The sequence below is a fragment of the Peromyscus maniculatus genome, chromosome 14, assembly GCF_049852395.1.
Source record: "Peromyscus maniculatus bairdii isolate BWxNUB_F1_BW_parent chromosome 14, HU_Pman_BW_mat_3.1, whole genome shotgun sequence".
Taxonomy (NCBI): domain Eukaryota; kingdom Metazoa; phylum Chordata; class Mammalia; order Rodentia; family Cricetidae; genus Peromyscus; species Peromyscus maniculatus.
The window spans coordinates 44,109,299-44,133,551 of NC_134865.1; the positions used below are offsets into that span (position 1 = coordinate 44,109,299).

Sequence of the window (24,253 nt, forward strand, 5' to 3'; positions counted from 1 at the left end):
CAGAACTGACACATGGGATTGCATTAAATTAACATCCTTCCTCAAAGCTAAGAAAACAATCAGCAGATGGAGAGGTAACCTACATAATAAGAGAAAATCTTTATGAACTATATATCTGGCAGGAGATTATTATCCAGGTTTTATTAAATAAGTCCAAAAATTATACAAATCAACAAATGGGCAAGTGCACTGAATAGATGGTTCTCAAAGGAAATATGCAGATGACCAATAAATAGATGAAGAAATGTCCATAGCCATCTGGGACGTGAAAATTAAAACTGCATTGAGATTGTCGAACCCATCAGAATATCTAGCATCAAGAGAGCAAGTCAGATTGACTGGGGTTTCCACTGAACCTTGTGCAGACAGTTCCCCTCCTCCCCAGACCCTCTTTACACTCTCCCCATCGTTCTGTCTTATCCACTGTTAGCCAGAGGCATTTTCTACATGGGACCCCAAGTGGACACACCAGGCTGGGACTCAAGTAGGCGATTGCCACTCTCTTGTCTTTCATTACAGCCTCTCTGGTCTCACTCCCACCCTGTAGCAACCTTGCAAGTGTCTCTCCTTCCCCCCCACAACCATTCTCTGGGGACTCGGCCAAACCTCGGTGTGAAAGAAGCTTTCCTCCTTCCCGAGAACCCTTCAGCGCCGCCCCACTTCCTAACCCATACCCATTTCTCTCTGTCAGCCCCCACTACCTAGAAACACTTTCTAACTGGAACCTCCAGTGCGTCCTGGAAGGGATTCAAGTAGGTGATTCACACTGCCCTTCCTGTCCTCCATGAGTACTTCCATTTGCACCCTCAGCCCAACAACAGCCTGTTCACAGGAACCCCTCCCCTCTGCTACCCACCGACCCGCAGAAGCAGTCTCAAGACAACCCACTGCCGCAACAATTCCCTAAGATCACAAGAGAGCAATAGAAACCAAGGGACAAAACACCCACCAACCAAAGACAGGACCAGATGTCAACATCCAGAATCATCTCAATCCTCCCAACCCCAGATGCCTAGACACCAGCATAAGATCACAAATATTAACAGTCAAGACAATATGCCTCTACCATAAACCAGAATGCCCTACTACAGAAGACCCTCAGAAATGCAATATTGCTGAAGCACAAGACAAGGACGTCAAAATAGCAATTATGAATGTTCAAGCACCCGAAAGAGAATATGAATAAATATCTTAACATCTATAAAAATACAACTAGTAGAATGATGAAATTTAGAAAAGAACTCAAGATATGAAAGAATCACTAAAGAAAACCCAAACTAAGATAAAATTGCAAATGAAAAATATGGGAAGTCAAATGAAAACCTCAGAAGTAAGCCTCGCCAACAGAGTACAAGTCATGGAAGAGAGAATCTCAGGTGTTGAAACAAGAAGAAAAGTATACCTCTGTCAAATGTCAAATTAAGAAAAAAAACAAAAAACCCAGGCACAAAACATCCAGGGAACCTGGGATACTATGAAAGAACAAAGCTAAGACTCTTGAGAATAAAGGAAGAGAAACTCAGGTTAAAGGCACAAAACATTTTCAACAAAATCATAGAAGAAAATTTCCCTGACTTAAAGAAGGGGCCTAGCAAGGTTCAAGAAATGTACAGAATACCAAATATTGCTAGAAAAGAGGTTCTCCACAACACATAAGAATAAAAACACTGAGCCAGGTGGTGGTGTAGCACGCCTTTAATCCCAGCACTCTGGAGGCAGAGCCAGGCGAATCTCTGTGAGTTCAAGGCCAGCCTGGTCTACAGAGCGAGATCCAGGACAGGCATCAAAACTACACAGAGAAAACCTGTCTTGAAAAACAAAACAAAACAAAACAAAACAAAACAAAACAAAGGATCAAAACACTGAATGTAAGAACAAAGAAAGAATATTCAAAGCAGCAAGAGGAAAAGCCTAAGTAACATATAAAGGCTGACCTATTAGAACAACACCTAACTTCTCAAGGGGGACTCTAAAAACCAGTAGGGCATGCAGATGACAAACCTGACTACTGTATCCAGCAGAACTATAATCACAATCGAAATACATTCAACAATAAAACCAAATTTAAGCAGTATCAATTTACAAATCCAGCACAACAGAAGACACTAGAAGGAAAAACTTCAGTCTGAAGAGGTTAATGACACCCAAGAAAGAGACAATAAATAATCCCAGTTATGCAATTCAAAAGGCAGGGACCCATACCATAACAAAACAGGAATCAATAAACAATGCTCACTGATAACTCTCAATATTAATGGTCTCAACTTCCCAATAAAAAGACACAGGGTAACATAATGGATTAAAAAACAGGATCTATCCTTTTGCTGCATACAAGAAACCTCTCCAGCAAGTATAGACATCACCTCAGGGTAAGAGGATAAAAAAGTTATTCTAAGCAAATGGACCAAAGAAGCAATCAGGTGTAGCCATTTTAATATCTAACAAGAATTCAAACCAAAACTAATCAAAAGAGATATGGAAAGACATTACATACTCATCAAAAGAAAAATCCACCAAAAATCTTTGCAATTCTAAACATCTATGCACTAAACACAAGGGTACCTAAGTTCATAAAAGAAACACTACTACAGCTAAAATCACACATTGCCCTCACACAGGGATACTGAGTGACTTCAATACCCAACTCTTGTCAAGAGACCAATTACCCAGACTAAACAGAAAAATGTTGGCGTTAAATAACATCAGAAATCAAATGGGCCTAGTAGATATTACAGAACATTTCACCTAAATACAAAATAATATACTTTCTTCCTAGCAGTTCATGGAATTGTTTCTACAAAACTGACCACATAGTTGGACACAAGATACAAGAAAACTGAAATAACACCCTGCAACCTATCAGACCACCACACATCAAAGCTGAATATCAACAACAACAGAAACAACAGGAAGCTTACAAACTCATGGATACTGAACAACTCTCTACTGAATGAAACAAAGTGCTAAAGAGGCCCACAGAAATCCACAAAGATACCCCCACAACAGACTGCTGGCAATGGTGGAGAGACAGCCGGGAACTGACCTACTCTGGTGATGCGATGGCCAAACACCCTAATAATTGTGCCAGAAACCCCATCCAAGGACTGGGGAATCCAGATGCAGAGATCCACGGCTAGGCCCTGGGGTGGAGTGCCGGGAGTCTAATTAGTGAGAAAGAGGAGGGTTTATATGAGCGAGAATTGTTGAAACCAAGGTTGGATAAAGCACAGGGACAAATAGCCAAACGAATGGAAACACGAACTATGAACCAAAGACTGAGGAGCCCCCAACTGGATCAGGCCCTCTGAATAGGTGAGACAGTTGATTGGCTTGATCTGTTTGAGAGGCATCTAGGCAGTGGTACCAGGTCCTGTGCTCATTGCATGAGTTGGCTGCTTGAATTCTGGAGCTTATGTAGGGACGCTTGGCTCAATCTGGAAGGAGGGGACTGGACCTGCCTGGACTGAGTCTACCAGGTTGATCTCAGTGCTGAGGGGAGGCTTTGCCCTGGAGGAGGTGGGAATGGGGAGTGGGCTGGGGGGAAAGGGAGGGGGGCAGGAAGGGGGAGAACAAGGGAATCTGTGGCTGATATGTAGAACTGAATGGTATTGTAAAATAAAATAAAAGGAAAATAAACAAATGAATAAAAACTGAGCTTGCAAAAAAGAAAAAAGAAAAATAGGTCAAGACATGCTATAAAGGTAAAAAAAAACTTTTTAAAATTGAATGAAAATACAAATATATGGGGCACAGTGAGGGTGGTTCTAAGAGGCTGGTTGATAGCACTAAGTGCCTACAGAAAATGGAGAGATCTCACAATAACTTAATAACACACCTGAAAACTCTAGAACAAAAGGAAGAAATATCACCCCAAAAGAGTCAGTAGCAAGAAATAGTAAACTCAGGGCTGAAATCAATAAAATAGAAACAAACAAAAAACAATATAAAGAATCATTGAAATGAAGAGTTGGTTCTTTGAGAAAATCAGATCTGTAAACCCTTAGCCAAATTAACTAAAAGATGGAGAGGAAGATACAAATTAATTAGAGATGAAAAGAGGGATCTCACAACAGATACTGAGTCTGTCCAGAGAACTTTAAGGACATACTTTAAAAATATGTATTCTACCAAACTGAAAAACATAAAAAGAAATAAATTCTTTGATATATAAAACCACCCAAAGTTAAATCAAGATCAGATAAGCAATTTAAACAAACCTATAACCCATAATGAAATAGAAGCAGTAATTTAAAGTCTCTTTAAAAAAAAAAAGCCCATGGACAGATGGATTCAGTGCAGAACTCTATAAGACTTTCAAAGAAGAATTAACCTCAATATTATTCAAATCATTCTACAAAATAGAAACATTGCCTAATTCTTTTTACAAGGATACAATTATCCTGCTACCTAAACCACACAAAAACCCAAGAAAGAAAATTATAGACCAATTTCCCTTAAGAACATATATGCAAAAATTCTCAATAAAATATTTGCAAACTGAATCCAAGAACACATCAAAAAGAGTATCTACCATAATCAAGTAGGCTTTATCCCAGAGATGTAGGGATGGTTCAACATATGCAAATTTAAAAACAGAATCCACTACATAAACAAACTTAAAGACAAAAAAAAAAAACATGATCATATCATTAGATACAGAAAAAGCCTTAGATAAAACCCAACAGCTCTTCATGATAACAGTCCTGGAGAAACTAGGGATATAAGGGACAAACCAACATGATCAAGGCAATATAGAGTAATCCCACAGCCAACATCAACCTAAATGGAGAAAAACCCAAAACAATGCCATTAAGATGAGGAACAAGACAAGGATGTTCACTCGCTTCACTTCATAACTATTTAGTATAGTTCTTGATGTCTTAGCTAGACAAGTAAGACAACTGAAGGAGATCAAGGGAAAGCAAATAGAAAAAAAAGTATCTTTGTTTTAGATGATATGATTTTATACATAAGAGACCATAAAACTTCCACCAGGAGATTTCTATAGTTGATAAACTCATTCAGCAAAGTACCAGGATACAAAATTAACACACAAAAATCAGTGGCCTTCCTATATAAAAATGACAAACTGAAAGAAATCATGGAAATAATACTTTTTACAATAGCCTCAAAAGGAAAAGAGGAAGGAAGAGAAGGAGGAAGAGGGGTAGGAAAGGAGGAGGAGGAGAAGGAGGAAGAAGAAGAAGAAGAAGAAGAAGAAGAAGAAGAAGAAGAAGAAGAAGAAGAAGAAGAAGAAGAAGAAGAAGAAGAAGAAGAAGAAAAGAAGAAGAGAAGAAGAAGGAAGAGGAGGAGGAGGAAGGAGGAGGAGGAGGAAAGAAGAAGAAGAAGAAGAAGAAGAAGAAGAAGAAGAAGAAGAAGAAGAAGAAGAAGAAGAAGAAGAAGAAGAAGAAGAAGAAAAGAAGAAGAAGAAATCTCCTGGGAACTCTAATCAAAAGTAAAACATTAAGACATTAAAAAAAAAAGAAATTGAAGATGATATCAATAGTAGAAAGAACTCCCTAACAAAAGAAATAAAATCAATGCAATACCATCAAAATTCCAATACAATTTGTCACAGAAATTAAAAGGACAATTTTCAGCTTCATATGGAACCTCAAAAAACTCATGATAGCTAAAACAATCCTGAATAATAAAAGAACTGCTAGAGGTATCACCACCCCAGATTTCAAGTTCACCTACAGAGCTATAGTAATGAAAACAGCATGGTATTGGCAACAAACACATTGATTAATAGACTAGAAAACCCAGACATAAGTCCGCACACATGTGGACCCCTGGTTTTTGACAAAGAATAAAAAAAAAATACACATTGGAAAAAGATGGCATTGTCAACAAATGGTGCTGATCCAACTGGGTGGCTGCATGTAGAAGAATGCAAATAGATCCATATTTATCATCCTGTATAAAACTCAACTCCAAAAGGACCAAAGACCTCAACATAGGACCAAATACACTGAACCTGATGGAAGAAAAAGTGAGGAACAGTCTTGAACTCATGGGCACAGGAAAAGACTTTCTGAACAGGTCACTGATAGCACAGGCACTAAAAGCAACAATTAATAAATGGGACCTCATGAAACTGAAAAGTTTCTGTACGGCAAAGAACTCTGTCATTCACAGACAGTGGCAGCCTACGGAATGGGATACTACTACTACTTATTATTTACACATCAGATAGGGGGGTAATATCTAAAATGTATAAAGAACTAAAGTAACTGGTTATCAAGGAAACAGATCACCCAATTAAAAATGGGGTAGAGAACTGCACAGTTCTCAAACGATGAAACACAAATGGCTGAGGAACACTCGGGGGAGTGTTCAACATCCTTAGTCATCAGGGAAATGCAAATCAAAACTACTGTGAGATTTCATCTTACACCTGTCAGAACTGCCAAGATCAACAGAACAAATAACAACTCATGCTGCTGAGGAGGTGGAGTAAGGGAAACACTCGTCCGTTGTTGATGGGTGTGCAAACTTGTACAGCTGTTATGGGAATCGGTGTGGCTCCCCTCCAGAAGCTGGGAATAGAGCTACCTCAAGATTCATCTAGGCCACTTTTGGGCATATACCCAAAGGACTGCATCCTACAGAGACACTTGCTCATCCATGTTCATTGTTGCTCTATTGATAATAGAAATTGGAAATAGCCTAGATTCCCTCAACAGAAGAATGGATAAAGAAAATGTGGTACATTTACACAATGGGATATTGCTCAGCTGTTAAAAAAAAAAAAAAAGCTAAATCATAACTTTTGCAGGCAAATGATGAACCTAGGGAAAAAAATCATACTGAGACTGGTAACCCAAACCCAAAAGACACGTATTGTGTGTATTATTCTTTTATATGTAGATGTTAGCTTTTAAACCTTCCTTAGCCATGCTACAATCTGTACAATCATAGAAGTTAGGTATAGAGAAAGGGGCTGGGAGGGAGGAGATTATCTCCCAGGGAAGGGGATAGAGGACAGAGAGTGATGAAGAGACAGGGTCAGGAGGACTGGAACAGGAGGATTAACTGGGAAGGAGGAGGGAAGAGCTGGAGAAGGGAAGGAATATGGGGAGGGACAGCTAACACTAAGGACCATTTGAGGGGTTCTATGGAAACCTAATGCAGTAGAAGCTTCTTATATATATTCATATTATATTGTATTATAAATTATATTATATATAAGTTATAGATAAACATAAATATAAAGTATATTATATTTGAAAGAAATCTAAATGGGGTAAAAAAATAATGGGGGAGATAAAACCCCAACTAGACAGACATCTTTTGCCACTAAATGCAATCTTCAGTGCCAAGAATGGGTTGCATCTAATTGAGTTGTTGGCCAAAGGGGCCCATGGAAGCCCCCAAACAACTCAGGCCATTGACAAGGCCATCGGTTGCTCTCCAAAAACTGATGGGTTTTGTTGAACATATTAAAAACATAATAAAATAGTAATATTAAAAATATAATTAAAAGTACTGCTGAGCATAACACCTATACAACTCATTGAACATGGAGAAGCTGAGCTGGGACCTAACCAGAGCCTTCACCCCTACTGACTAGTGTTTATGGAAGGTACTCTATTGCTGGGAAGAGATCAAGCAACTCATAAGAGAAAGCATTTAACTGGGGCTTGCTTACAGTTCAAAGGTGTGGTCCATTATCATCATGGTGGGGAGCATGGTGGCACACAGGCAGACATGGTGCTGGAGAAGTAGTTGAGAGTTCTATATATCTGCAGGTAGCAGAAAGAGAGAGACTCTAGGCTTGCACTGTGCTTTTTGAAACCTCAAAGTTCACTCCCGGTGACACACTTCCTCCAACAAGGCCACACCTCCTCATCCTTTCAAATAGTGCCACTCCCTGATGATCATGTATTCAAATCTATGAATATGTGGGGGCCGTTCTCATTCAAACCCCCGAGCCCTTTGATCTACAGTAGTGACCTACTTACAAGATATGCTGTTGCAATGATGGCGCAAAGCCTGTGGGAGGAACCAGTCACTATCTGATTGGGTTTAAGGCCCACTTCATGAGACGGAACCTGTCCCTGACACTGCTTGGGTGGCCAAGAACCTGATGAGACTCAACAGGCCATTGACCCAGGGGAAAACCAAACACTACTGTTCTGCTAACGGAGCATAGCAATAAAATGACTCCAGATGACTCTCTTGTACCCATAGATCTATGTTTCACTCGGCCACCGTCAGAGAAGCTTCCTCCTGAGGTAGATGGGAACTAAGACAGAGATCCAGGACCGGACAGTGTGCAGAGTGAGGGACCTTGGAACACTCAGCCCTAAATGGGATGTCTTCATCAAATCCCTCCCCTCAGGGCTCAGGGAACGCTGCAGAGCAGGGGGTGGAAAGACTGTAAGAGCCAGAGGGGATGAGGACACTGAGGAAACAGTGTCTTCCAGACACAACAGAACCGAAGCACTTATAAACTCTCAGAGACTGTGGCAGCACACACAGGCCTCGCACAGGTTAAAGCCAGATGGAATCCCAGTGCTGAGAAGGGAAAAGTGTGGCGGTGGCCATGCAGTCTCTGGGAATGGCACAGGAGTGTGACCTTGACAGCTCCTCTATCAGCAAGGCTGTTTGGCAAGGCCCTGCCTGGATTGTCCTGCCACCCCCACCCCCATATGCTTTTGCTGGTCTGTATGTTCACATGTATTGCCATAACAGGACTATTGGGGTTTCTTTGTTGTGTGACAGCATAATATTTTCATGACTATGAAAGGAAAAATACAAGATAATAAAAATAAAAATTGGCCTGACCCCAGGACTTCTGAAGAACCAAGATTGCATGAGAAAACATAGATGGTTCGGATTTCAATTTCCCCTAAGCAAATTCCCAAGTATAGTGAAACTATAGTCCCCTCCAAATGATTGACCTCCCCTGCAGTTGCAATATTATCCCCCTTTGTCCTGATGATTATCTTGAGAGAGTTAACGATCTAAGAAAAATGCAGACAGCCAGATAGTTTTCAGAATTAATGGGAACATCTTATACAGAAGATTCTGATTTCATCTATTATACCCAAGTACCAAAGCTCCCATAGCTGAGATCAGAGACTAGTCAAGAGAGGATAGAGTTGTGTTGTTTCAATCATAATATCTAAGTTCCCAAGACATGTAACATGTCAATTGCTAGGAAGGACTTAGTTTGCCATTCAAGGCACTGATTGTATAAAAGAAACAGAGTGGCTCGATCCTCCATTGTCTTATACTGTCTTATATATTGTCTATATAAACAAAGGATGGTGTGAAAGGATCAAAAAAGGAATAAAGATATCTTTTTAGAAAGGCTAGTCAGAGAAGGATCCTATTGTATAACAGACACTCATAGACAACTAAATGATTAGTATAGAAAAATAGACTACCAATATTCAAGTATTGCATAAGAGATAAAATAGAATAGATTCATGAGAACTAAAAGCTGCTCGTCTAGACTGAACCTGACCCTGGCTCTCACCTTGTGACCACAAGAGCTGCCAGTCAATTCATGCCTGAAAAATAGACTCACTGACCTTTCAAATGCTAAATGCTGCTTCTTGCTTAAAGTTAATGAGTACTGAGCTATGAGAACTGATAGACCCTCAAAGGGAGGTGGAAAGTGAGGTTTCAGAATCAAGATGATACTATCAGGAAATTCCTTAGAAGCCGTAATCATGCTGGAGTGCTTGTGATCACAGCACAATGCTTTCATTTTTCTGTGTATAAATAAAGCAAGGTTACTCATAAGAGCAGCAACAGAGTTGGATGCATCATCTCTGAGTAAGTCTTATTCCTTCTGCGATTCCACACCTCCTCCTTAGGTTCCAGGACTCTGCCGGAACAGGACTCTGGTAGAGGAGGACGTGAGCACCCTTGCCTAGCCCAGGAGCTATCTCCAACTGGCAACCAATTGCAAAGGAAAAATTAGTTTCCTCCGATGGAGTCTCGCTGGATATTTAAAGCACGCTTTAGGGTGGGCCCCACATGCAGCAGTAGATGGCCAGTGCAAAATGAAGTCAACGGTATTGTTGTATATTTTTCTTCCACAATGCTTTGTTTGGACATTTTTTTTAATCTTGCCAGTCATTTTTTATATTATTATTTCTTATTTTATGCTTTTATTCGTTTTCTTTGTTCATATATGTGTCTCTGTGTGTGTGTTTCTTGTACTTTTTTTAAAAATTCTGCTTTGCTGTTTGTTTCATTTGCCTGTTTATTTTCTAAGTGGAGAGAGAAAGGTGGTTGGGGTTGGATGGGAGGAGAGGTGGGGAGGATCTAGGAGGAGACGGGGAGGGGAAATCATGATCAGAATATAATATATGAAAAATGTATTTTCAACTAAAGAAGAAGAAAGCAAGTGACAACAGATGCTGGCAAAGAGGTGAGGAAAAAGGAACGATTATACACTGTTGGTGGTAATGAAAACTAGCTCAGCTACTCAGGATGGATAAATATAAAAAAGAGAACAACTATGTGACCCAGCTGTCACACTCCTGGGTGTTTACCCGAAGGAATGTAAGTTGGCATCCTAAAGAGGAACTTGCACATCCATATTCTAATATTACATCATTATTCACAAGAGCCAAGATATGGAACCAGTGGAGATGCCCATCAGCAGGTTAATGGATAAGGAAAATGTGGTACCTCTGCACAATGGAGTTTTTTTTTCAGCTACACAGAAGGAAAATTATTTGCAGTAAAAAATGGAGGAAGCTGGAGGTCATGTTAAGGGAGATCAGACAGACTCAAAACAGCATGTGCACGACACAGATGTAGAAAGAGCACCATTTGTGGGGGAGGGGAGGTACTAAGGGAGTATGGAGAGGGCACAAGAGGACTGTGGAAAGGGAAAAAGGAGAAATAAGTATTGCACGTTCTCTCAGGGCAGTCCAAGCCACTGGCACTTGTAAACTAGAGGCTCGGAGAGAAGGGCGTCCTGGGTTAGTGAGAAACAAAATTCTTCATGAGAGTTTTCCATACACCTTTGGCATAGATTTATGAGCTGCACATGGGTAGAACAAACCGCCATGAGACCCGGGAAAGCTTGGAGACTGTGGGACTGACCGACAAATAGAGGAGCCCTGGCGTGGTATTTGGGAGTGGAGAGCAGCCCAAGTACATGTGTCAGGGGACAGAGCCTTTTGCCTTCAGAGTGACAGCTATGTCCTCAAAGACCTAGAACACCATGTAGCTGTTAAAGAGAAAATTAAACTAACACAACAGAACAAGCCTGGAAACTTTCAAGATCCTCCTATGGAGCCATTGCCAAGATACTGTGTTAACTGAAAAACAGCAATGCACAGAGCAGTGCAGTTTGCTAACTTTTATATACAAGAAGGAGGTGATTAAGGATGCTTACATTAACGTTAAAAAAAAATAAAAAAAAAATCTTTGCCTAAAAGCAGGCGTTGATGGGATGAAAATGATTTTTTTTTTTACTTTTATTGATTCTTTACATGTTTCACATCATGCATTCCAATCCCACTTATCTCCCTGTCCCCTCAAATCTTCCCTCTGCCCTTGCAACTCCACCCCTCAAAACAAAGCCAAATTTAAAAGAAAAAACAAAAACAAAAGAATCTTGTGGAAACTATAGTGTGCCCCCTTGAGACACACAGTTTACCCTTTAGTCTGGTCATCTTTATTTGCAAGTGTTCATTGCCAGGAGTCCTTGGTCTGGCTTGAGGCGCCTGGTTTCTGCTACACCACCAATAATGGGCTCTCATTGGGGCTTCTCTTGGATTTCCTGTTGTCCTGTGTCATGGAGATCCTCTTGTTTTGGATTTGTAGGTTCATCCCCCTCACATGCTCCAACATTTCACAGATTCAGTGGATGTTAGGGTGGGCCCACTCATAGCCCTGGTTCTGGGCCTGGGAGGTAACTGGGTTGATCAGCTCACTAGCTTTCCCTCACCTACTACAGTGCCTTGGCTAATCCACCCAGTGCAGGCTACAGCAGGCACTTGAGGCTAGTTCTCCTGCTCTCAGGCCCTCAGATCTGTCTCTGTTACTCATCGCCAGGGCCAGCTCTGCTATTTTGCCCAGGCAGGGTGCAGGGCCCTTTCTCCCAACTGCTGTAATGGGAACATGAAAGGGAATGGGGCTGGCTCTCCTGCTCTCACACCCTTAAGACTGGTTCACCCACATCCCTGACAACAGGGTCAGTGGAAAATCAGACTCTTGATTGGCAGGTTCTCCTTTCTGTATCTTGAATAGGTCATCCTATCACTGTGTCTTTTCAATGGTTTCTATCTCTACCAATAGTTCACAATGGCAATAAATTGTCAATATGCCTTCTTTTACTTCTTTAACCCAGATTTTTGTTGTTGTTGCTGCTGTTTGAGATAGGGCCTCTCTACATAGCCTTGTTGGCCTAGAACTCACTAGGTAGACCAGGTTGACCTCAAACTAAGAGACTATCCTGCCTCTGCCTTTTGAGTGCTGAGATTAAAGGCAAGTGTCACCATGCTCGGTCAAAGACCAGGTTTTTAAGAACGAATTCTTTGAACACATTTCTGATGGCTGCATTGACAACCGTCTGTGAAGTCTGAAATCTGGTCCTTCTCACAGGCAGTTTCTGTTGTTCGCTCTCCAGTGCCAGGTACAGTTTATACTTTTTGTTTCTGTACATTTCCCATGCATCTGCTGTTGCAAGCAGGACATTTAGACACAGTCAGGGAGAAGATCTGGGAATCTTGGGAAAATCCAGCAGCTGTTCAAAGCATCACTTGTTGTTACTTGCCTGTTTATTTAGTAACTGTCTGGACTGCTTTGGGCCAGGCTTTTTGCCCTGCTGTGTGAAGCCTCAGGTAGTATTCCTTGAGTGTAGTCATGTTCATAGATGACAGTGGTCTTGGTAAGAATCTCTGTTCCTTTATCTGATCACATCTAATGATTTGGTATCACTAAATTTGATCTATTGTTTTTTTTTTTGAGGTATAAATTGCTCCACAATCTTAGTACACAGGGAGTTAGTTTTTATAGTGTTTGTTCTTTTTTGTTTTTGTTTTTGTTTTTCGAGACAGGGTTTCTCTGTGTAGCTTTGGTGCCTGTCCTGTATCTTGCTCTGTAGACCAGGCTGACCTTGAACTCACAGAGATCCGCCTGGCTCTGCCTCCTGAGTGCTGGGATTAAAGGCATGAGCCACCACCACCTGGCTACAGTGTTTGTTCTAATAGTAGCCCTCAGGAGGCGTCTTCTGCCATGCCTCTTTTCCTGGTTCTCTGTGGTAACTTCGCTGGCCCATCTTTTAGGAATCGAGTATCCCTTTTGTTTACCTCAATGCTCATTGGTTTAAAAAATGCTGTTAGACTTGAGCTTACCTAGATTCTGCTTCAAACAACATTGACTCCTTCGAGGAGGACTTCGGAACTCTCTATGTCTTTAGCCTGTCTTTATCCCTGGACAAACTCTCTGAGCTACCATGCTGAAGCCCAGAGAGGGAGAGCTACGGTTCCAAAGCTGGGCAGGGAGAGCGGCCTTCTTCCTCTACAGTGAAACCTTAGTTGTAGGTTGGGCCGTGCATTAAAAGTAGTCTCCAGCTTTGTCAGGTTGCCTATACTAGAATTAGGGCTCCGTCCGAAAAGGGAGCTGAGCTGGAAACAACCGTGGCTCTCCTATTCTTGATTTAGCACAACCGAAGTGAAACATCAGGCCTTGGAGGACGAGGTAGAAGAACCAACTTCTTGGCTGCACTCTCCTGGACCTTAGTTCATCAGAGGGCTGAGGAGCTGAGAATGCAGGACTTTCCCTTTTCTGGAATTATAGTAATTATCATAGTAATTCCAAGAGCTGGGGGAGACGAGAGCCATGCACTCTTGGAAAGTCCTACCTGGGGTCAGTAGAATGTCTGATGTTAGACTGATCTGACAGCAGAAAGAGGTTGGGGCATAATTTGAGTGCTGCAGATTTAATAATTCTCTCCCTTCAGTAAGCTTTCTTGAATAAGCATCCCATCATCCTCTGTTATGTCTTTAGATCAATACTAAGAGAATTCAGGGTATGATTATGCAGCAACAATGGGTGAAAGACCAGAGGCAGATTGATGGATGCCGCAAAGACACCATGGATGGGTGACCAGTGGCGAATAATGCCCACCAAACACTGACAGTGAATAAGTCCCTATCCCTGAACTAATGTTTCAGATAGAATAAAGGATTAGAGAAACACTGAGTTGCAGAAAAATAATGACTTTCTTGTGTCCTAAAACTGTGGATTGTGACTTAGATCAACTGTAAAGTGATAGACAATTGTTTTGATGAGTTTGTCTCATGGATGAAAGGAGAGACAGAGAGAAGAGAGAGGAGGAAGAGAGGAGAGGAGAGAGAGAAAGACAGAGAAGAGCAAGGGAGCAGGAGAGATAGTGTGTTGGTTTGAATGAGAATGGTCCCCATAGGCTCATATGTTTGAATATTTGGTCCCTAGTTGGTGGAACTGTTTGGAAAGAATTCAGAGGTGTGGCCTTGTTGGAGGAGGTTTGTCACTGGGGAAGGACTTTGAGATTTCAAGAGCCCACAGCTATTCCCACTTAGCTCTCTCTATTTCTTGTTTATGAATCAGGAAATAAAGCCACTGCTTTAGCTCCATGTCTGCCTACTGCCATGCTCCCCATAATGGTCATGACCTCTAACCCTCTGGAACCACGAACTCCAAATTGAACTCATTTTATAAGTTGCCTTGGTTATGGCGTCTTATCACACCAATATAAAAGTAACTAAGACAGATGGGAAACATTTTTCCCTTCTTGAGTGAGAGATAGAATGTACTTTGGGTGTTCATGAATGGGATTTGGTGGAGAAGTAAGGCTGAGGATGCCCAAGGAAAGAATGATTGAGAGAATGAAATTCCTGAGGCTGAAGATGGGCCTAGTTTCTGAGAAGTGCTATAAGTCCAGGTTAGTTTGGTGACTGAAATATCAATCTTTATATGTGTGTGCATATATATATATATGCATATACATATACATGTATACACACATACATACAAGTAAAAACATGTAATCTTACAAGACGATAGGGTTGATGAAATGGTTAAGGGTATACTGAAAGGTCACAAACTTAAGAAGGGTGAGTTGACAAGTGAAAAAGTTTCTAATGGGGCAGGGTAGAAGTTCCCAGGTAGGATTACAAAGTCTGGGTTCATAGGGTCTAATCAAGGAGATCCTAAATCTTTTCTCCAATTCTGCTCCTCTCCTCTGGAGGAGGCATGATGAATATGGATGACTGGGACCATTAGCCCAAGGATTGGGATTATTTCAGAAAAAGAACTGCTTGAAATGGCTTCATACATTAAAAAAACAAAACAAAACCCCACATATTTTACACAGCTGTTCTCCACATTAAACATATCATTTCTTTTAAATTTATGATACCCACTTTCTATTCCTTTGATAGCTGTTTATCTTTTTTGTTCCCACTGTCTTCTACAAATGAGAGAGGTGGTGTGGCACAGGGGTCAAAGGGACTTATGGGAAACTTTTTCAGATACAAATCTTGCATTTAATGCTTGCTGGTTGTACGACCTCAGATCACACACCTCTGCACCTCAGATTTCTCATCTGTGAGTCAGGGTAAAGGACAGTACCCTACCCACAAGGCTGCCATGAAAACTAAGCGGGCCAGTGTACACAGCTGCTGAGTAGTGACTACTGTTACTGTTGCAGCCCAAATGAAATAAACGCTTCTGAAAGGACACGCTTTCTCTTCCCCTCGGCTAAGGGGTCCTGATTGTGGATGGTTCTTAACAAAGCGCAAGGCTCTCTGTGAGGCTGCAAGCCTTCTGCAGGCAGGCCCTGTGGTTTCCACCTGTTAGCTGCTTCAGCACCAAGAAAACTGCCCTTAGATGAAGCAAAAGTAAAGTGACACAGGGTGATGGGGATACAGTATCAGAACTTCTCATCCTTGTTTTCCCCGTTAGACAGATAAGGGAATTAGGGCTCTGAAGCTAAACAGAGTGCAGGGCAAATGCTACTTCTACTATCGAATAGCCATACACACTCATGCATGCACGGTTCACCTACTTAGATCAGGACTTTTTTCTTTTTCCTCTTTAGTTACTAGCTATGATTCTGTTCACGCCTACCAGAATGGCTTCTGGAATCATCTCTTTCATGACCACTGCTTCCCTAAAATGTCCTTTCCCTGACAATGGAGAGAGGAATTCCCTTTCTTCTTCGGGACCCAGCACCCTGTCACTTCCAATCTGTTGGATTTCACCCCCTGCACTCATCAGGCTGGTTTACTCCATATCGTATCGATTCTTCCTTCAGTTCTTCATGGGTGACACTCCTCCACCTTGTAGCACGCGTGCCTCCTTCGTCTAATCCCATACTCTTTCTACAACATAGAAGCAGAATTCCTGTGCTATCAATTTCATAATGACAAGACTATCATATCTCCTCAAACTAGAAGTGACTTCTGTTTTCTCACATGACCCAAAATCAATCTCTCTCTCTCTCTCTCTCTCTCTCTCTCTCTCTCTCTCTCTCTCTCTCTCTCTCTCACACACACACACACACACACACACACACACACACACACACACACACTCACACACGGTCAGGCAAAGACAGTAGGTACCCATTAAATGTTCTTCTGGTTGCATTAAGCCTATAACCTATGACAACAGGCTTTAGAAAGGAGGGCTTTTCCTCATCATCTTCTTGCCACATTGACTGTTGCAATAACATATCCAGATAATTTACAGACTTCTGACTGTGTGACACCTGGAGAGTAAGAAGAATTAAAACATCCTTTGCTCATCAAGACAAGGATCATATATTTCCATCTTTGATTACAAAATAATGTTGTGCACTCACCGGACACACAAAGACACACTAACAGACATCTTAAATACTTTACAAGAAAAATGATGCTGGCTAGTTCACAATGAAATCTTCACATAGCATGCATTCTCATACTTTTAAAAATGATTATTCAGCTACTGCCACAAACTACTGAATTAAAGAGAAGCAGCAGGAAGGGAGGAAAAAATTGCAGTGACATCCAGTGTAAGAAATTCCGCATATACAAAGCATAGATTGTGCTTCTGGATTACTGTAAAAGTTATTTTTGCAAGTTTCTGAAAATATTTTCAGTTTTCTTGAGGTATCTCTCCAACCTTGTGCCTATGGACTTAAAACCCATCTTGTAATCCCATACCAATTATCATTCTAATGGTGACTATAATATTTGCTGCTAAAAAATTAATACTCAGCCTTCTAAATAGAAAGTATGTCCTCGTAGGACATTCTATGGCTGTTCCAAGAATGTGGCCATACTTTTCAAACTACTTTTAGAATTCCTCGTTGGAATCACATTTGGAAGTTAAAGGATAGGTAGGCCATCCAGTACTGGATATGTAAGGTGTATGTATAATACATACATGCCTATACACATATTCAGCAGGACTCACCTTATTCAAGCAATTTGATTTCAAATAACAGTTTGGGCTCTATCAAAAAACAAAAACAAAAAGCAAACAAACAAAAACACAGAGTTGCCCCAATAGACAAAAAAAAATTTTAGTATGAAAATTATTATTATTTTTTTTAATGAAAGCATTTGGAGTGGCATCCACACAAGCTATCAGACAGGAACAATGGTTTAGAGTAAGGACGTGGTTTCCCAAGACAGATGATTTGGGGGCTAAAACCGGCTTAGAGGGAACATGGGTTTTTATGTATAATGTTGGACTTCTGTTTAAACACCACATTGCGTTCATTTTGCCCTTTGGACCACTGAATTATATCTAGTAATAAACGACCTTTTCAGAAATCCTGAAGTTGTTTAAAATAGACTCAATTTAAAATTTCGCACAAAAATTCCGGGGGAGGGCACCAGTCGGTGTAATGATGTTTCAGCTCTCAGCTCTAAGCACCCAAAGCAGGTCGGACTCCAGAATCTGGTCTCGTTGAATGCTGGTGAAGTACAGGGGGCCCTCAAACAGATCCGAGGGGCTTAACTCATTCAAAAAAAACCAGTATTTGAATAAATCTGTTCAGTTCAGTTCAATGATTTTTGTTTGTTTCACAGTGTGATGATTCTTGTAATATGAGCTTTTCAGTAACTGTGAATTTTATTTTGTGGCTTGTTAGCACTTACACCTCCCAATGCTTGGTTGTGTGGTTTAAGATGGTTTCAGTTTTTGCATTTCACATTCTTTTCCGCACTTTTGAAGAAAGGGGGTGTTCCCTTGCGTCTTTTATGTTTGAGAATGAAGCGGTAACCCTCCCATTTCTGCTGTTTTAGTTGTAAATGTCTAGCTTTTTGACATCCACAGTTCTCCCCGGATTCCCGCAACACTAAACGAAAGGGGTGGAACAAGCTGTCCACCCCAACCGTTCTTAGAGGCTACTATCCCGGGTTTCAGATTTGTGCTCTTTGCCGACTGCTGTAACCGGATCTGGTGGTCCCTCTCCAAAGAAGAGCAGAACTGGGTTTTTGCGAGCCCACATGACCACTTCCCCTCCTGCCCCGCTAGCCGGGTTGGAGGAAGGCATCCTGCTACAAGCCCCTAACCTGCTGGCACAGCCATTTTGAAGACGATTGCGGCTTCTGGCCTGCAAACCTAGGCCTTGGCTGGGAAAAAAAGCATCCATGTTCCTAGTCCTGTACCCCTCCTCACGGTTGCGCCCTAGGAGCATAGAAATGTTGGGGTTGCGGATGGCATAGATGACAGGGTTGATAGCCCCATTGGCCCACGTCAGCCAGACAGCCACCACATTGAGCAGCGAGGGGGCCTGAGTGGCCTGACCCTGCCGAGTCGCAGCCAGAAGCACCAGGAAGCAGTAGGGGCCCCAGCAGCAGATGACGAAGACAATCATGATGAGCACGGTGGTGGCCGTGCGCACCTCGCTGAAGAAGCGCAGCACGCGCGCGTAGGTGGTCATCGGCCGCACGCGCACGTCCGACAGGCGCACGGTCTTGCAGATGTGGTAGCGGCAGAAGCACATCAGCAGGAAGGGCAGCAGGTAGCAGGCCACCACCAACCCCACGCTGTAGGCGGCGCCCAGCTGCGCGGGGTCTGGAGAGGTCCGGTAAAGGCAGCGGTGGAAGCTCTGCGGAGCCGGGGGTTCCCGGGGCGCCCGAAGCAGCTCCCAGGGCAGGGAGAAGCCGAGGGCAGCCAGCCACGCACCGGCCAGCAGCTGCAGCGCGCGCCGCCGGCCCAGTTTGTCGCGCGGCGGCCGCACGATGGCGCAGTAGCGGTCCAGCGAGATGAGCGCCACGCTGAACGTGGACACGATGCCAAAGCACGAACTGAAGAAGCGGCTGGCGGCGCAGAAGCTGCGCCAGGGCCCCGAGTCTCCCGGGGGCGCGAACAGGTCTAGGAAGGCGGCGGGTAGACAGAGCAGCGCGGTGAGCAGGTCCGACAGGGACAACGACAGGATGAAAGCGTTGGTGACCGTGCGCAGCTGCCGGTGCTTCACGATCACCCCCATCACGGCGCAGTTGCCCAGGCTAGACAGCAGGAAGATGAGCAGGAGCACGAGCGCCTGGGCGGCCACCGCCGCCCCGTGCCACAGCAGCGGCGCGGGTCCCCGAGGCCCCGCCGCCTCCGGCCGGCCCGCATCGCTCTGGTTTCCCAGCGTTACCGTGGCTACGGCGCTGAAGGACAGCGCGGCCGCGGTGGCCGTGGAAACCGCCCCGCCCGGATGCGCGCTGCCCGGTAAGGCCACGCTCGCGGGCGGCCGGCCGGGGGACCGCGCCTGCTCCTCCATGGGGCTCCGTGCGGGCCGCCGCTCTGCTCATCCCGCAGCAGGGTGAAGGGCTGAGCCGACCCGAGCGGCCGCCGCTGCGAGGAGTGGGTGGGGCTCGGCCGAAACGGGGCGGTCACCACCCGGGACCGGTGGAACCTTGACGTGGGTTCCAGGCGTTGCCGAGGGAACCGCCTGTTTACGCAGGAACGCAGGGCGGGACGCCAGCCGGGTACCCCAGAAAACCGGCCCACATCGTCTCCTTTCCCAGTCCGAGGTGGCCCAGCCAGGGTCTGTGTGTCTGAGGGCTGGTATGGTCCACCTCCAGCACCCTGCCATGCCAGAGACAGCCAGACCACCCCGCATACGAATGGCAGATTCAACGGAGGTGGGCTTGCTCTTTCCTGTCGGGGCGCAGATAACCTACAGGGAAGGCGTTGTGAGGGAACTGATGCTGTGGATATCTCTGGTGTACGCAGGTAGGAAAGGAAAGGAGTCCACATCTGGAGTTCTTAAACTTGGGGGGCGGGGGTTATTTCCAGTACTTCTATATTTTGAGCCAGCAACAGAAACACCCAGAGGGCGCGCTACACATGACTAGGTTCCAATCTGTTTCAGATGATGTAGCTCTGGGGTGGGAACCAAGAATTTGTATGGGTGGTGATGAGGATGGTCCAAGGGCCACATTTTGACACTTTGAAAACTACTGATGTCACGAACTTGTTTCAATAGATGTCTTGCTGACACTCAATATTCCTGAGTCTGGGCTCCGATTCTGAACAGATGCTCTCAAAGACTAACTAGCATGCGGATCTAGGAGGGAAGATGGCATCTACTGTTCAAGGTCCTGAACCTCTGACAGTAACTGGTTAATGCATGGGGAGAGGGCAGAGAGGCATAGGTTCCCCCGCTTTTACCGTCTGGCCTCTGGAATGTGATTTGTGTGGTATATAAGGCATTGCCAGCCACAGGCACCGGGGAGAGACAGGACCAGAAAAGGCCTGGCTGCCCAGCAAAGTTGCATCTCTAGACTGTGGCTATGGCCTTGAGGAGCAAACGCTTGATTCAACCCTCCAGTTACCTGTGCTCTCTAAAGCAACTGTTTGCAGCGTGGGTCCAGGGCCAGCAACATCATCAGCATTGCTGGAGAACTGTCAGCAATGCAAGATCTGCTGATTTGACACTTGGGAGGAGGTCCAGACGCTCGTGCTTCGACAAGCTCTCCAGGAGATGCTTACGCACCCACAAGCTTGAGAAACTCTTAAAGAATGACTAGGACGCTTGCAGGTCTTGGAGTTCAGTCCGTACTAGTGCTCAGGGGATTATTTCAATGCCTGCTACAGGAAACTTAAGAGTCTCAATAGAAGTGCATTTAAGGATTCCTTGGTATCAGCCTTACCCAGTCTGGGCCAGATCATTCGTTGTTGGTGAGAGTTGTTCCGTGCAGAGTCCTTAGCAGCATTTCCAGTACCTGCCTGTTGGATGCCAGCAACACTTCTCCCGGATGCAACAACTAACACTGTCTCCAGAAACTGCCGCATTCCCCTTGAGGGTAGACACAACCCCAGCTGACAACCATTCAATTTGAAAATATAGTACCTAGAGATTAATTTATTTAATACATTCAATCTTCAACCATTAATGCCTAGTTTTCGGAAAGAGCTAATAAGGGTCCTTGCCCCAAAAGATTTAGTCTCATGCAAACACAAATGTATTACAAGGAAATACCTGTTTTTACAAAATGCAAGAATGAAATTCAACGGCAATTACGTTGCTAGGGTAGTTGATAAAGACTTTGTATACCAAACTGGACTACGGAGAAGTGGGAGGAGAGAAGAAGAGCTATGGTGGACGCAAACATGACCTCAAGAAGATAATGTTGAAGTTGTTGGCGTCTGCATTCTAGGCAACAGGCAACTGGGGGAGTAAAAGGGAAATGTGTATGGTTTTCTTGGGACAGGACCCGTGTGCTGTGCTATGGAGGCTGAACTTTGTGAAGGAAGAGGGTGTAATCTAAGTAGCAGGTGACCTTTGCCAAACAAGGGTCATCATCATAGTCAGGTACGTGGTTCAAGGAGGCAACAGGGACCTCACGCCCTGTGCTTGCTCCTTTCCTTGTCTACTCCAGCATCCTTCTCTCTGCCAGTTGATGTTTTCCTACTGGAGCCCAGCCCTCTTCCCTCTGAACAACCTCATCTCACTTCCAAGACTTCCAAGACTCTCCATTCCTAACTACATCCATGGGCATGAACTGGGTAACTCAGGGGCAGGACAGTGAGTGAAAAAGAAACAGATACTGAATAGGACGCCAGGGGGTGGTTAAAACTAGAAGCCGTTAAGGGGGCAAAGCAGGGCAGGTGGCTGATACAGGTAGGAAGACACAATGGTACATTTTCCGGTGTCACCTCAGTTTGAAAGCGGCTTGTGGAGGTCAGCTCCATCCTTTTCCTAAAAGACAGACTTTTCGAGTATTTTAGAGCGAAAAGAAGTTGCTTGGTAAGGGCACACTCACCTGTGAAACCTGGGCCCCATCAGGTAATTAACAAAGTTTGCCAAAAAGTTTTGCTACCAAAGGGGAGTCTCCCTCCAGACACACACCTCAGAGTGTTCGAAATAGCTCAACCTAAGCCCAGTCAACAAGATTTTCACTTTAGGCCTTTAGGTTAAGATCTACACAGAAGTATGAACATTGTCTCAAAGAGGGATAGGACACAATGTGTGAGTTTTGAGGGTTGAAAGGTGGCCTGTTTCTTAAGAAATCTAGAAGCTTTGGAACAAGAAGGAGGTATGGATCTTGGCTCACATAATTCCAGCATCATGTGCAACTGGGGGCTGACTACCAACCCAGTGGTCTGGGGAGCCTCACTGAGCCACTCTGTGGGTGACCTTTGCACCAAAAAGTTGGAAGTCCTGCTCCAATGGGTACCACACTTGACTGCCAGGATCCAGCAGCAGTGTCCAGCACGGGATTGATGAACCCTTCAGGGACACTTAGAACTGACAGGCCAGTTTCCAGAGAGTAATGATGCAGAAGCCAGCCAGACAATGGTTGACTACACCAGGAGAGTGTATCTAGAAGCTTCACTCCCGAGGGAAGGAGTTAGGGCTGGAAGCAAGCTAGAAAGAGGGACAGGAGTGCTTGTCACCATCTTTATCATGAACACATTTATATGCTTCGGGGGAGGCCACTGAGGGGAACGAGGTGGTGGGTGCTATGGTTTGTTGATGAGGTTAAGCCTTGAGATGGCCTGGGTTGCAGGGAGCAGTATTAGCAGCAGAATCAACATTGCTCCAATGCCAGGGGAGGTGGGGTTGATCTCCCTAGTCTTTCTCACTCCGAGGGAGGCAAAGCGAGGACAGGATAGATCAGAGGTTCTCAACCTCCCAAATGCTGTGGCCCCACAACCATAAGATCATTTTCATTGCTACTTCATAATTATAATTTGTTACTGTTATGAATTGTAATGTAAATATCTGTGTTTTCTCGGGGCCTTAGGCGACCCCTGGGAAAGGGTTGCAAGACCCCCAGAGGTTGAGAACCACTGGATTAGATGTCGGATGTTAGGTAATATCAGTTTGTTGGTGTCACAGTCTCTAAACTGACAATACCAGAGTGATTCAGTTTTGTTTTGTTTTTTCATATTCTAAATCTAGCAAGCAGCTGATTGTTGAGAGTCAGGTGGATCCAAGGCTTTCTCAGAGGTCCCCAGGAAAGGACAAAAGGAACCTAGTTCAGTGTCCTTGCCCAGGGGCAGACTTGACCAAGTCCAGTCTGGGGCTGGAGCCAGGACCTAGAAGGAGTTCGAGTTTCCATTCCTGGGAATGTGACTTTCCCCACTGAAGAGATTGGCGTTATCAGTCCCAGGGACTTTGTGTGCCTGGCCTGTGATAGCCCTGAGGTATCCTGTGCTCCTCTTGTGCAGCACTGCTTGATGAACTTCCTGCTGACTCTGTCCCACTATACGATAGCTTTCTGCTGGCTCTGTCCCATCCCCCCTGCAAACAGGATACAAGATGGCGTACTTCTTAATAAACTTGCTTGGCATAAGACAGAGCTTGTGGGAGACCTCCTGGGCCCACCTTTTCTATCTTCTTGATCTCTGATCTCCTGGACTTTCCTCGTCAGTACTGAAGAACAACTTACTGGCCAAGGTCAGCCGACAGAACATGAGATGCATTTCACTGTAAAGGCTCATAGATTAATTTTTACTTCACATCTGTATTTCAATAATGTAGCATGAGGTTGTAGAATCAATCCTTAGAACCAGCAAATGAACCAAACAAAGGAAAAACAACCAACCAAACACACAACAAACAAAAGACCACTCCCAAACCAAAAAGAGCACCATCTTAGAGATGGCAAAAATCTGGTTACAAGCTGGTCTTTGCAGCATTGGTCAGTGACTTTGTGCCACATGGGTACCAGAGGGTGCTGATGATGGGGGCTCCACAGCAAAGGCAATACCCCAGCAGCACCTATAACAATGCCTGCCAAAGAACCCGACCCTGTGTGATCCTTCCAAGATTACTCATGCCGTGTTGAGAACC

The 24,253-nt window shown here is 44.0% G+C and overlaps 1 protein-coding gene across 1 annotated transcript; it reads right to left on the bottom strand.

Annotated features, from left to right (window-relative positions):
- Positions 1 to 16,763: 16,763 nt before the first annotated feature.
- Positions 16,764 to 19,917, bottom strand: Gpr135 (G protein-coupled receptor 135). Its single transcript, XM_016008992.3, has one exon. It carries the CDS (start codon positions 19,727 to 19,729, stop codon positions 18,356 to 18,358), a length of 1,374 nt encoding a protein of 457 aa, XP_015864478.1. The 5' UTR covers positions 19,730 to 19,917; the 3' UTR covers positions 16,764 to 18,355.
- Between the last annotated feature and the right edge of the window lie 4,336 nt (positions 19,918 to 24,253).

Bases quoted from the DNA above. Each gene is read 5' to 3' on its own strand.
- Gpr135 (XM_016008992.3), bottom strand. From the start codon at position 19,729: ATGGAGGAGCAGGCGCGGTCCCCCGGCCGGCCGCCCGCGAGCGTGGCC.